At 48.6% G+C, this 14512-nt stretch overlaps 1 protein-coding gene across 2 annotated transcripts; it reads right to left on the bottom strand.

Moving 5' to 3' along the window:
• Positions 1-219: 219 nt before the first annotated feature.
• Positions 220-14485, bottom strand: ZNF346 (zinc finger protein 346). 2 transcript variants are annotated; one of them, XM_048860958.2, is made up of 7 exons: positions 14380-14485; positions 13794-13897; positions 13592-13687; positions 11387-11531; positions 9343-9582; positions 6413-6506; positions 220-2390 (listed from the first exon to the last, which is right to left on the bottom strand). In XM_048860958.2, the coding sequence occupies exons 1-7, from the start codon at positions 14438-14440 to the stop codon at positions 2285-2287; spliced, it is 846 nt and encodes a 281-aa protein (XP_048716915.1). In that variant the 5' UTR covers positions 14441-14485; the 3' UTR covers positions 220-2284. The 2 variants fall into 2 exon arrangements, with proteins under 2 accessions (XP_048716915.1, XP_048716917.1); XM_048860960.2 differs by lacking the exons at positions 220-2390; positions 6413-6506 and adding an exon at positions 6595-7207.
• Positions 14486-14512: the final 27 nt, after the last annotated feature.

The raw sequence follows: 14512 nt of genomic DNA on the forward strand, positions 1-14512 counted from the left end.
ACTGACCCAGTGGTTGCCCTCGCTGGAAACCAGCTACCGGTCACCATCTCACAGCAGCAGCATGAGAAAACCCATCACTGATTGGGTTTCAGCCCCAATATGCCCTGGGCTGCCGCACCCCAAGACGGCAGGCTGACAAAGACGCACTTTGGTCCACCAGTGTCGCTCACCCCACCCTGCTTTTCTGCCATGAGCATGAACAGAAACAGCAACAGCCAATACACACGCACAGTAACCCTCTATTCAGAGACCTTATCCTAGGGGAACAGCAGGTACACGGACACTGGGTAGCAGAGGAGGCAGCCCCGGCAGTGGAGCAGACCTGCACACTGCTCCTGTGATGCTGGAAGTGGAGAGCTCCTGGTGTTAACACACAGCGCCTGCCACCAGGAACTCTGGAGACCGGCACACTGAGACTCTAGCTAGCTAGAAAGCAGCACAGTATGGGAGTGTGCATAATGCACATGGTGTTCCCTTCAGTTTGTTAGAATTTACTGCTCATTAGTCAGTCTGATGTTGGGAAGGGCTCTTCAGCAGGGCAGAGTCAGCCTATGGGTCTTGCAGTATGGCAAGACTGGAAAGCACTAGGCAGACCAGCAGCAGCCTCTTCTAGTGTGATAATGCAGGACAGTCTGTAGAGGAGAGCTGCAGCCTGGACTGTGGAGGGGAAGGAGTTCACTCCATAGAGATGTTAGCTCAGAGATTAGCGTCCAACTTGGTTCCCTTGCTTTGTGTGTTCACTTCCCCCGTGCCTGTCATCTTGGTTACGCCTTGGAGCCCAGGCCAGCTCCCAGTCTTACTCCAACGTTAGCTGCTTCACACAGAGCTCAGGGAGAAAGTCAATGGCCTTGATTCGGAATCCCAGCCACAAAGCGGTAATGCCCAACCACCACTCCCCCCAGCCTTGGCAGACATGCAGCATCCACAGCTGTAACACTCCCTCCTATCGGCCCCAGGAGATCACTGTCCACATGTGTTGCAGAGTGGGCACGTCTCCCCCTTTCGAGGGATGGATGTCACTCCTGGGGGATAAAAGCAGCACAACAGACCTGCACAAGGTGTGGGAAACCCCAGGACCCAAGACAAGCCTCATGAGGGACGAGATAGGGAGGACAGCCAAATGGGGGCTTGCCAAGGCCTGGTACAGGGAAGGGGTGTCAGCCTGTCAGAAAGAACCCATGGACAGGCCAGCTGGAAGAGTGCAGCTCTGTGCAGAAGCTTAGTAGAGACTAAAAGGAAAATACCTCAACTGAAGGGAAAAAAAATACCACACAAATGTGATCTGAGATTCAAAGCCACCTTAGCCTTTCCTTCGGGGGTCTCCTCTAACGAGTCTGGGAGCATTCTCCCAAGGAGCTCAGCCTTGCTAGCACCACATCAAGATTTGCTAACATCTTTAGGTTTTGCATGAAGGACACCTGATTCAACCATTTCCTCTAACAGACTGACACGAATGTTTGACGTAAAAAGAAACCTTTGCAAGGAGGGTTTGAAAGTTTCCTTCCTTTCAAGTGAAAAGCGCCATAAGTGGAGGCCTATGGGGTCCTGAGAGTTCTCTGGAGACCCAGCAGCTTGTATTCTCTACTTCTGAGGGCCCTGTCTGCTCCCTGTTTTAGCAGCAGGTTTTGTATGCCATACACAGTAACTATGTAAAGAGACCACCCTAACAGATGCTCCAGAACCAACACGTGCAGAGCTACAGAAAAGCCCTAATGGCAGTCAGTGGACCAAGAAACTTTGTGCACAAACCCAACTGGGGGAGGGGGCAGGAAGAAACACAGCGCTAGGATTTCCCAGTCTAAGCCTGGGCAAGGCTAATTTGTTGGTGTAGCGAAGCGTCCAATCCACACCTCACCTCCTAGCCATTGCCCTATAAGAGCCAGGAGCCTTCCTTCGGTGACAGATACCCCTGGCACAGGGTGTTGGCTCATCAGATGCAGGAATTCCAGGCTGTTTGTTCTAGGTGAGGGAGGAGGTGGCCTTGAGACAGACCGTTTGCAGTGGCTGGACCCTGCCTGTACCAGACACATCCTCACCCCACCAGCCACACAGGAAGAAACTGCACAATGAGAACCGTTCTTGGGGAGCGAGGTCCTGCTGGCTAATGTCTGCTTCTGCTGGATCCTTCATCAAAGAGAGACATCCAGCCCTAGGGCTGATCTACAGGCGCACCTAGGAGGGAACGGCTTTGCTTATCCAGAGGGATAATGAAGCCACTGTGGGCTGGCAAAGAATGCTTGTTCTTGGGCCTCTGACAGCTCCAAGAAAAGGGCTGCAGATTGCTCTAGAAGTCCTGGCTGAAGTAACTGTAGCCCCCAGGGGCAGTTGACTCTTCCCGAACATACTGCTGCCTTGGGAACCGTCCTACGGTGGGCACTGCTCCTGGCATCCTGCACAGTGAATGGAGGGGGGAGGGGAAGAAAGGGAGAGTAGACATAGTCAGAACCACTCTGGAGTCTGTCAGTTATCATTGCAAAAACAAACACTGCTATCATCAGCAACAACCCTATTGCAGCTGGGCAGCACACTTACATCAAGGCAACGTGCTTTCAAGTGACCTATTTACAGAACTAAGCACAAATGTCAGCACCCAATGCTTGACAGCGCCACTCTAATGTCTGTCAAGTGTTTCCATTATAAACCAAGTTTCCTCAATTTCTTCTCAGTAAGGTTGTAGAATCCACCTTGGAGCTGGCAGCCAGCAGACAAGGGCTTAGACCAATCGCAGCTTAGAACAAACCAATTACAATGGCGCCAAAGACTGGCAACCCCGGAATTTGTGCTCCTGGGAGCTAAAAGCAGCTTCCTGCTGAAACTCCACTGTTGAGGGTTTTTTCTGTAATTGGGAGAATTATTGCTCTTCCTCACTAGAGGGAGATCGGAGTTTTTCTGGCCACGTTTCATGACATTGTTCTTTGGACTAGCATTGAAGGACCCTGTGTGGTAGACAAGCGTCTTTGTGGGTGTTCTCAGCTACAGAAAGGTAGATGTGTGCAGTGTAAGGAGCTGGGGTAGGGTCCCACTTGTGTTTTCTGCGAAGAGCATAGCGGATTTGAAGGCTCTACAGAATGGCTAACAACACTTAAGAGGTCACTAAAAATGCCAGCAGGCGTTAGTCCTATTTCAGCACTAGAGGCTGAGGAGCTCATTCACTGTGCACATGCCACGCCTCTGCCTGGAGGTGCAATGCCCCACTGCAAGAAGCCAGCTCACCAGGTACATATGGAACACAAGCACTAGTGAATGATGCGTGCGAGCCCACAAGCACCTACAATTGGAGGCGGACACTAACAGCCTCCTGCCACCCCGAAGTGTCCTGAGCTTGTACAAATGCAAACAAGGTCAGAACAAAGGCCAAAGTTCTGGGCAGGCGGAGCCCTCAGCACCTTGTGCTGCAAAGGCTGGGCCCTCCCCAGCGCAGTGTCCTGGCTTGGGACACTGTCAAACCCTTCTGACAGGGGAGTTTGCCTGTGCCGGAATAGTCCCACCGTTACAAAACCCAAGGAGGGGCTGCTATTCCCCATGGTACAGAAGGGTAGTGAAGCACCTTCCTTCTGCCTCTCCCCATTCCCAGATTTTTCTGAGCATCTCTGGAACATGTGGCTGGAAAGTAGGTTTTCACCATGGAGATTTCCTGCTACTGAGCTCCCCTCCCTTTCTAAGGAACACTTCACCCTACCAGTTTGGCTTCGTTACGAGAACCCTCTAATTTAAAGCTCAGAATCAGGGCTCCCAACTGGAAGAGTCTAGTACAAATGTTTGTGGTATAATGGATCAGATCTTTGCCTAGCAGCCTACGCTTCTGGAACTAGTTCTCAGGCCAGTAATACACCAAGTAGAGCAGGTAATTTGGTGTGCATGGTTCTTAGGGGCACACTGTCTCAGGTTACAGTACACTTAGGCCATGCCTACACTACCTGCCGGATCGGCGGGTAGTGTTCGATTTATTGCGTCTAGTGTAGACGCGACAAATCAATCCCCAATCGCTCTGCCGTCGACTCCGGAACTCCACCATGGAGAGAGGTGGAAGCGCAGTCGATGGGGGAGTGGCGGCCGTCGATCCCGCGTCGCAAGGACGCAAAGTAAGTGATTCTAAGTCAATCTAAGATACACAACTTCAACTACGAGAATAGCGTAGCTGAAGTCGACGTATCTGAGCTTGATCCCCCCCAAGTGTAGACCAGACCTGAGTGATACTGTCTATGATTGAGTGCGCCAACTTCAGACAGGGCAGCAGAAAATGCTGGAGCTGCAAACAGCTCTCCGGCTAGGCTATTTTCAGATCAAAAGCTTTATTGCTCCAGAAATGTTGCTTGGCAGAAGGAAGGCTAGACAACTTGACCTGAGATGTCCATGCATATGGGACATATGCCTGATGTTATATGGCTTATTTACTGCTTAGCAGCTGGTTGGTGTTTTTGGTTCACAACTAGCAAACAGCTCTTATATGTAGGGCCCTACTAAATTCATGGTCCATTTTGGTCAATTTCACGGTCATAGGATTTTAAATATAGTAAATATCATGATTTCAGCTATTTAAATCTGAAATTTCACTGTGTTGTAACTGTAGGGGTCCTGACGGAAAAAGGAGTTGTAGGGGGGATGTTGCAAGGTTACTGGGGGGGGGGGGGGCGGGGGAAGAGGGTGGCCACTCTGCTACCCTTACGTTTGTGCTGCTGCTGGCACTGCCTTCAGAGCTGGGCAGCTAGAGAGCGGCAGCTGCTGGCCGGGAGCCCAGCTCTGAAGGCAGAGCCCCGCCAGCTGCAGCAGAGAAATAAGGGTGGCATGGTATGGGATTGCCACCCTTACTTCTGCACTGCTGTCTGCAGAGCTGGGCCCTCAGTCATCAGCTGCCATTCTCTGGGCACCCAGCTCTGAAGGCAGGAGCGCAGAATGGTGGTGTTGCCTGATATGGTGTTGCCACCCGTACTTCTGTGCTGCTGTTGGCAGGGTGCTGCCTTCAGAGCTGGGCGCCTGGGTTCCAACCACCCAGCTCTGAAGGCAGTGCAGAAGTTAGGGTGGCAATACCATGATCCCTCCTAAAATAACCTTGCGACCCCCCTGCCACTCACTTTTGAGTCAGGAGTCCCAAGTGGAGAAACGCTGGTCTCCCCTGTCATATCGGTATACGCACAGGATAAAACACACACGAGACCAGGTTTCACGGTCTATGATGCATTTTTCATGGCCAGGAATTTGGTAGGGCCCTAATAATATGCTAGTGTGGCACCATGGATCGGCCTGTAGAGGGAGCTGTCTAAGCAAAACTGACCAGAGTGTAAACTGCAGTGTAGTCATAGCTGTGTCAGTCGTAGGATGAGAGACAAGGTGGGTAAGGTAATCTTTTACTGGATTAATTTCTGCTGGAGAGGGAGAGAGAGAGAGAGACAGAGACAGACAGAGGGCTTGGCTACACTTACATTACATATTTCAGAGTAACAGCCGTGTTAGTCTGTATTCGCAAAAAGAAAAGGAGGACTTGTGGCACCTTAGAGACTAACCAATTTATTTGAGCATGAGCTTTCGTGAGCTACAGCTCACTTCATCCTGGATGAAGTGAGCTGTAGCTCACGAAAGCTCATGCTCAAATAAATTGGTTAGTCTCTAAGGTGCCACAAGTCCTCCTTTTCTTTTTACATTACATAGCGCTCTAACTTGCTGGCTCTGGGGGGGGTGAACCCCCCGCCCAAGCGCAGCGAGTCAGAGTGCTTTAAAATGCTAGTGCGAGCCACACTCCCAGCTAATCCCCCCTCCCATGGAGGTGGATACCAGGAGCGCTGGGAGAGCTCCAAACGCACACTTCAGTGCTTTGAAATTTCCAGTGTAGCCATGCCCAGAGAGACAGCCACAAGCCTTCAACCCACACCACTTTCCCTTGAATGGCCCCTTACAATAGGTGCTAACTACTGATGCTAAACAATCTGTTCCACCTTGCATTTAGCTGTGACCCTGGGAGTACCTTTTCCAGACCAGAAGAGCAGCTCTGGGTGGCTCAAAAACCTCTCTCACCAACAGAAATTAGTCCCATAAAAGAAGAAAAGGAGTACTTGTGGCACCTTAGAGACTAACCAATTTGCATCTGATGAAGTGAGCTGTAGCTCACGAAAGCTTATGCTCAAATAAATTGGTTAGTCTCTAAGGTGCCACAAGTACTCCTTTTCTTTTTGCGAATACAGACTAACACAGCTGTTACTCTGAAACCTCCCATAAAAGAGATTACCTCCCTCACCACGTCTCTGTGTAAGCAGACACTAGTGGATCTCGGTCATAAAAGGAGGTGCACAAATTTTCAAAGTGCATCATTTTGATTGAGAGTCATACTGAAATAGTGCCCCCAATTCAATGGCATGAAACGGAACGATACACTTTAACTACTGCCATTGTAAATGCATTTAAACCAAAGGTCACTTACTGATTCTTGTGTTTGAAGCCGCTGATGTGAGCTTGGTACTGCTCTATGGAATTCAGTACTACATTACAAGTGTTGCAGGGGTACCCCTTCCCAGCTGAAACAGACATCAATGTTAACAAACAGCTATCCAATCATTTGGTGCCTGAGGTAGAAATAAGCAAGATAAATCAATCAACTGGACACACCAGTGAAACAGTTGCTAAACAGAAATAAATGGCATGTAAAATCCAGCATTTTGACTGGCTGAGGAGATAGCAAGCTCTCTATCTGCCCCCACCAATGGATTCTTAACAGAGGCCACAGCCACTTGGGGAACAGTGTGCCAAGCCAAAAACAACGTCTCCAATCAGAGTGCAGGTTTCTTCATTACAAAATGCACTGTAATGTTTCTGAGGTAGTTCATGCTCTTTCAGTGGCCTGGGGTAGGGTTTGAGAGTTCTCAGTCCAGACACAGCAATGCCTCTGCATCTCCACTTCCCTCTTGATCTGTACATCTCAGTTTCAGACAGCGAACTTTCAGAGAGGGAATTTTTCAACTTGAAGTACAAGGGAAACAGCACCCCACAAGATTATATACACAACATCAAATTTTAAGATACAGCATGAGATTCTGTATGCCATCCCTCAGTCACACATTAAGCTCTGTCCTGAAGCATCGGATATGTTTGAATGATACACAAAACTGCAGAACTCTTTCCTGTTGGTTGCTGTCTCCGATATATCAGTGCTCTTGGGTACGATGTCAAACTCCAGCTGGAGTGAGATTTCTGGAACTTCTACTGGAGGTCAGAGATGCTGAGCACAAGGAAGTGGGATCAGGAGTGGAAAACATGCCACAGCGTAGGAGGCTAGTTCAGGGGACAACTACACAGAATTTTTTCTAAGATGAGAATTGCTGTGTACATTCCCAGCTCAGACCCTCAGGCTGCAAGCTCCTTGGGGCAGGGGCTCAGTCTGTTTGCTAACGTGCCATACACAAAAATACTAAAAACAGGCATCTTAAGAAACAACTAAGAGGCCAAGAACACACACTTCAGACAACATAACTTAGGGGGAAAAAACAACAGTACAACAACTAACAGCGCGAAGGGCAATGCAGCAAACACTCCTTACAATGCTGATGTATTGTCAAGATTTTGGACTGTTAGGCCATTTAACTTTGAGAACAGTGATCTAGAGTCAGATTTTAAGAGCCAGAAGGGACTTATGACCACCTAGTCTGCATTGCTGCATAACCCAGGCCAGAAAATTTAAGTCCACCATACTTCCTTATGGGAAGACACTCAAGTTAAAGCGATTTAAACTGCATCCCTGCCACCCTATGCTGGTTGTGTTTAAAAGGAGCTTTTTAAATTGTGAGGTACCTAAAGTTACTTATATAAAAGAGAAGAATTTAGATGTGACTGCGGGCTAATCAAGATAGGTACAGCCCCAAGATAGGCAGTCCAGGGAGATAACCGGAAGGACCATGCTAGAGAAGATGCCAGAGCCTCCAGGAAAGCACAGATTTGACTTGGACCCCAGGTTTCATGGAGGGGAGTGTGGGTGTATGACATCTGAAAGAGCTAGATAGCAACTGTACAAAGATCTGACAGCTGAAGGAGTTGGACAAAAATAGACAAGTAGTTCAGACCAATGCTCTTTGTGCTGCATATCAGAGTGGCTCCTGATTGCAGTCCAGACTCTGAAATCTTGTTTGTGATAGGTTAAATGTAACACGAGATGTGACAGGCATTCAGGTGCCTCGAACATCCCATGGAAGAGTACAGTTACTCTAGCAACAGTACAGTCTGTCTACTACAAAGATCCCAGGGGTCACAGCATCCACCTGCACCTGACAGGGTCAGAATTTAAATGACTTAGTGTTGTCTTTATTTGAGTCACAACAGAAGACTGACACTAAACCAGGGCTCTACTGATTAGGGAAGGAGCAGATTTTTAGACCATCAGATCACTCCATTGCCTGACCATTTCTAGTCTAAAGCTGGATATTATGTGCCGTTGGCATCTTCAGTTTTACTGCTCAAGGGGCAGGGAAGACTGCTTAGTATCGATACCCATTACTTGTTAGTGCCATCAGTGCCTGAAAGGCGACATGCAAAGGGTTAAAATCTGGGCTTGTGCCCTTTTACGTCTCTTTAGACTAGCGAAACAGGGCCCGAAAGGGAGGTCTATTGAAAAGGATTTCCTTCTGGCTGTTATTTTTTATTTTCAAAATATCAGGAATGTGAAGTCTGGTTTCTCTCGTGTGAGGAGGTGCAGTGGGAGGTACAGAGGAGTTTATTGTGAGCTTTTAAAAACCTTCACTGCATCTTAACAGAGACTCTATACACAACACTGTTTATAAACAGCAGTTACCAAAAGAGAACATAATTTTAAACAGTCCACAAATCCCTCTCAATAGCTCAGCTTTCCCTCCAGTATGTGCTGGGATACAGCAAGCACACAACCTCATCAGATAGGACTGGAAAGACTACTGTCAAAACAGGCAGAACCCCTTGCAGTCCCTATGTATACATCATAGAGCAGTAAGATTGGTGCAAGCTCAGCATTTTCTCCCATGGCAGGGCACCCTGAAAGGTCCCTTTGGCGCACTGATTGCCACCTCTGTAGCTCCAGTTTGGGAGCAATCCACTTGCTAGAAATTCAACTTGCTCCTAAGATCCCTCGGAATCTTTATGTCTTGAAACTTTACATCTAGACAGACAATATAATTACCAAAAGCTAAGGTAATACCCCAAGCAATAACAGGGGTTTATAATGGAAACACTAACCAATCCTACCTTAAAAAACAAAAATTGTGCAATTTGTTGATTCTGTTCCCTTCAAAAGGCTATCAATCCCAAAGCTTTCACACCCCCACTGCCGCCGTGAGACCCTCCCACCCCATCTGTCAGCTACTTTGGTAAGCTTGGCTGCCCAGGACTCACCCATGGAGGAGGATGCAGGTGTGTCAGAGGTACGACCATAGTGTGCCATCAGCTTGAGTTTGGTCTCTTGCTTTCTGTGTTTCTTCCCTACATAATGCTGTTTTGCCATGAGCGGATTGTTGAAAGTGGCATGGCACAGGCTGCAGAACTTGTCAGGGTCAGAAGTGTTCTGGTTCTCCTCGTTGGAAGATACAGCAGAGGGAGGGAGGTCAGCCGGGGATTTCTGTGGAGGCATCGTTACTGTAAAACGAAACAGAACACCAATTACCAATATTTAGAGATGTACAAACTAAGCAGCCAGAGTCAGTCTTTGGAATTTTCAGTTTGTTTCTACAGAGAAGGGCTTTTGACACAAGATTTGCTGGAGGCTTTTCATTTGGATCTGTACACATCTTTTCCTTTCATATCCCATAAACAAACATCAAATGGTAAGACAAGTCAGAGTTTCCAAGTTAAATCAGAACTGCAGATCCTCCTTGGCCATATCTTAGAGCACAGCAGGCCAACAGTGACATATTTAAAGAAACTGGAAACAAATCACCTCCCACCCACAAGGATGTCGCTCACTTCCAGCAAATGGAAAAAGGGAAAGAAAAGATAAAGAACAGAGCAAAACCCTCCCATAATGTTATCATGGAGCGTGGGGGAGTCTGGGGCCTGCACCCCTCTTCCTGGGATTCACGGTGACTCTCAGCCAGCCAGTAAAACAGAAGGTTTATTGGACAATAGGAACACAGTCTAAAACAGAGCTTGTGGGTACAACCAGGACCCCTCAGTCAAGTCCTTCTGGGGGGCAGGGAGCTTAGATCCCAGCCCTTGGGTTCCCTGCATCCACCACCCAGCACCAAACTGAAACCGAAACCCCCCCCAGCAGGCTCCCTCCTGCAGCCTTTGTCCAGTTTCCCGGGCAGAGGTGTTACCTCCCCCTCCCCCTCCCGGCTCAGGTTACAGGCTCTCAGGTCTCCCATCCCCAGTGACAGGTTTCAGAGTAACAGCCCTGTTAGTCTGTATTCGCAAAAAGAAAAGGAGGACTTGTGGCACCTTAGAGACTAACCAATTTATTTGAGCATGAGCTTTCGTGAGCTACAGCTCAAGTGATCACTTTAGATAAGCTATTACCAGCAGGAGAGTGGGGTGGGAGGAGGTATTTTTTCATGCTGTGTGTGTATATAATAAGAGCTTCTACACTTTCCACAGTATGCATCCGATGAAGCGAGCTGTAGCTCACGAAAGCTTATGCTCAAATAAATTGGTTAGTCTCTAAGGTGCCACAAGTACTCCTTTTCTTCATCCCCAGTGAAACTCCCCTGCCACATTCCAAGGACAAACACTCCCCCCGCCCTGCTGCGTCACAACTGTACTTTCAGAGTAATTTTCTTTCAATGGTATGATATTTAAATTGTGTGTGGAGGACCTGATCCTGCACCATTAGTCAATAGTAGCCTTGCCACCAACTTCATTGGAACAGGACTGAGCCTGATTAAGTTAATTGACAAATGCACACAGTTCCATTGCTGTATGATGAAAACACTTGCAACATACTCTTATGCCACAGTGATAGGCACCTTCAAAATATATGAGCACGCTCCCGCAGTGAGCAAGTGACCTGGTCTCCTCATGAGCACCTCTTTTTATAAAGTCTCCTTATCTGACCCAACGCAGAGGCTCCAAAGGGTAAGAATGCCAGACGGGATGCAGAAGTCTACTCTCTCTGCATGCACTGTACATGGAGAACTAGGCACTCCAGTCACTCCAAATTATAATTACTTTTCTTAAAGCAAGCTTCAGGGCAATGCAAGTCTACAAAACAGACTATCAAAAGGGGAAACAGAGTTGTTGGCATGTGTTTCACCAGGCTGCCACATGCTTCTGATTTCTAACAGCACTCATCTCACTGGGAAAGCATTAGCACCCTTATGCCAGAGCTGTAGCAAGGTACTCAGCCACACTCATCTAGAAATCATGATGTGACATGAGTGGGAAGATTACCTACTTGTGCTGCTCCCTCACAGGGCACCCGTACAAGTACTGCAGACGGCCATACCTTCCATTTTGGGGGACTGCTGCTTCAGCTTCAGGTTCTTGGCATGAGTCTTGCCTAAGTAGTGAGACATGGCCACAACGGGAGAGGAAAAGGTCATGTTACAGATGGGGCAGCATTTGTTCCGGTCTTCTCCACTGCTGCTCTCCTGTTCACAAGAAGGAACATTGATGTTTGAAAAGGAGTACTTGTGGCACCTTAGAGACTAACCAATTTATTTGAGCATGAGCTTTCGTGAGCTACAGCTCACTTCATCAGATGTTTACCGTGGAAACTGCAGCAGACTTTATATACACACAGAGAATATGAAACAATACCTCCTCCCACCCCACTGTCCTGCTGGTAATAGCTTATCTAAAGTCATCAACAGGTGGGCCATTTCCAGCACAAATCCAGGTTTTGTGGATTTCCAGCACAAAACCTGGATTTGTGCTGGAAATGGCCCACCTGTTGATGACTTTAGATAAGCTATTACCAGCAGGACAGTGGGGTGGGAGGAGGTATTGTTTCATATTCTCTGTGTGTATATAAAGTCTGCTGCAGTTTCCACGGTAAACATCTGATGAAGTGAGCTGTAGCTCACGAAAGCTCATGCTCTAATAAATTGGTTAGTCTCTAAGGTGCCACAAGTACTCCTTTTCTTTTTGCGAATACAGACTAACACGGCTGTTCCTCTGAAACCTGTCATTGATGTTTGAGAATCTGAAGCAACCAGACTTATTCAGCTGTCAAGGCCGAGGAATTTGGTACAGCTTCATTCCTTCCTTTGAAGAACCGTGTTCTCATTTCTGACTAGTCTCACTTTCATTAGGTAGTGGCACATTTTGGCAGGCTATTATGACCCAGAGGAGTTGAGGACAAAGTAGGTGGCTGAACTGGTGTAGGTTCCCAGCCTATTCACTACAAGATATGGACCACGCAATACAAAGCATTGCAGCCAACTCTGTCAGCTATAATTCAAAGCTACCTGACTAGGTTAACAGTGTCTATTTTATTCTGACCCTACCACCACACACAGAGATCCTCCTTTTATACCATCCCTGAACTGTGTATTCCTTGTGGGCATATGCAAGAGGCTGGACTGGAGAAGATTTGGAATTAAAGCTGAAGTAGTGATAAAACTTGCATCTGTTACTCAAACTGCATAATCATCCTGCAGGCAGATGGCTGGAAATGCCTTAAAGGCACCACAACCACCAGCAATGGGAACTTTGAGTAACAAGAGATCATCCAAAAAAGTAAACTCCAGCAATATAATTAATTCCACAGGACATGCTCACTGACAGTAAGTTACATAGCAATTACATTTGTGACTGCTCTTAATCACCTTTCACCCTCACCTGTCCTTCCAAATGTTGCTTCATAGCAGTACTTCTATCGGGGTGGGGTGACACATTTATTTAGATTGCAGGTGTTGCCACACACTGGCTAAGAGGTGTGCTCACTGCAGCAATGTGTAGCAACTCAAGGGCTCAGCTGTCCTCACTAACGGCTGGTCTACACTACTGCGCGGGGTTGATCTAAGATACGGAACGTCAGCTATGTGACTAGCGTAGGTGAAGTCGACGTACTCAGACCTACTTACCGCGGCGTCCTCACTGCAGTAAGTCAACAGCTGATGCTCTCCCATCAACTCCGCTTGTGCTCTTCGGTCTGGTGGAGTACTGGAGTCGAGGGGAGAGCGCTCAGTGGTTGATTTATTGAGTGGAGACTGGTTTCAGAGTAACAGCCGTGTTAGTCTGTATTCGCAAAAAGAAAAGGAGTACTTGTGGCACCTTAGAGACTAACCAATTTATTTGAGCATGAGCTTTCGTGAGCTACAGCTCACTTCATCAGATGTATACTGTGGAAACTGCAGCAGACTTTTGCTGCAGTTTCCACGGTATACATCTGATGAAGTGAGCTGTAGCTCACGAAAGCTCATGCTCAAATAAATTGGTTAGTCTCTAAGGTGCCACAAGTACTCCTTTTCTTTTTGAGTGGAGACTAGACATGATAAATCGATCCCCAATGGATAGATCGCTGCTCACCGACCAAGCAGGTAGCGTAGACAAGCCCTAAGTTACCCAATTTCAACAATCCTCTCTCTGATGTATTATTCCATATTCCACTGCACTGGCTAAGTCCCTGTCAACGAAGCACTCCTCAGTGCTTACAGGATGCTAGTCCTCTTCTAGAGCTCTGAGGCCCTGTAGTTTTCTACATCACCTGCTTGGTCTCCAGCTTTATCTTCTTCCCCTGACTGAACTCCTCCTCGCCGTGAATCGACATGTACCGCCGCACTTTGTTTGCGTGCTTTTTGCTCTAGCAGGGAGGGAGGGAGGAAGAAAATCGGGTTAATGGTCAACAACTATTCTATTCAATTACATCCAAAATAAGAAACCCAGCAACATCTTGCTGCCTGCAGTACCTGGTAATGAGCAAGCTTCTGGGACTCTGAGATGAGCACTGCGCTGCACACTTTACACTGAGCGTCTGTGAAAATGTGGCTGTTCTCTCTGATCATACGATCCACTGTGAAGAACAAGACGTGGAAACGTGTTGCAGTTTACTTTCAAACAAGGTAGCGCCTAGTACGAGACTCTGGACCCTGAAATAACACTGGGCCACGGCTACCGTCTTCAAATAGCTCTCACGTGAATGTGGTTAGGGGGCCTCGTGTCTTGGATTTTCAATCTTTAGGAGTAAATAATAAGTCTCAGCACACCCAAACGCGCATCTCCCGTGCTGCGGAAGCGGAGTAACCCCCCCGGGGCCGGTCGGGGCGCGGGCGCTCACGAACCGAGGAGGAAAGGCCGCCCCGAACGCCCTGCCCGCTCCCGGGACGAGCGGAGACCCCCGGCCCGTCCACACGGGCCGCGCTCAAGCCACTGGCGGGCGGCCGCTGGTCCGGGGGCAGCCCCTTGGCGGGCGCAGCGGAGCCCGGGCACCGCCCCGCTGCTGCCCCCCCCCGGCTCTGGGAGAGGCCTGGGAGCTCCCGCGGGGCCCGGACCCACCTGCCTCCTTCCCCACCGGCAAGGCCGCGGCGTCCCCGTTGCTACCCGCCCCGTCCGCCATCTTCTACTGGCGCCCCGGCCGGCCCCGCCCCCAGCACGGAGCTATCGCGAGAGCTCCTTCCTCGCGGGGAGG

The sequence above is a fragment of the Caretta caretta genome, chromosome 8 (assembly GCF_965140235.1).
Source record: "Caretta caretta isolate rCarCar2 chromosome 8, rCarCar1.hap1, whole genome shotgun sequence".
Lineage (NCBI taxonomy): Eukaryota > Metazoa > Chordata > Testudines > Cheloniidae > Caretta > Caretta caretta.

Coding starts and splice junctions, on each gene's coding strand:
- ZNF346 (XM_048860958.2), bottom strand. CDS start 14,440: ATGGCGGACGGGGCGGGTAGCAACGGGGACGCCGCGGCCTTGCCGGTG. Junction 13,688..13,793: donor AGAAGCTTGCTCATTACCAG/GTACTGCAGGCA, acceptor CCTCCCTGCTAG/AGCAAAAAGCACGCAAACAA. Junction 6,507..9,342: donor ACCTGCATCCTCCTCCATGG/GTGAGTCCTGGG, acceptor TGTCTGTTTCAG/CTGGGAAGGGGTACCCCTGC.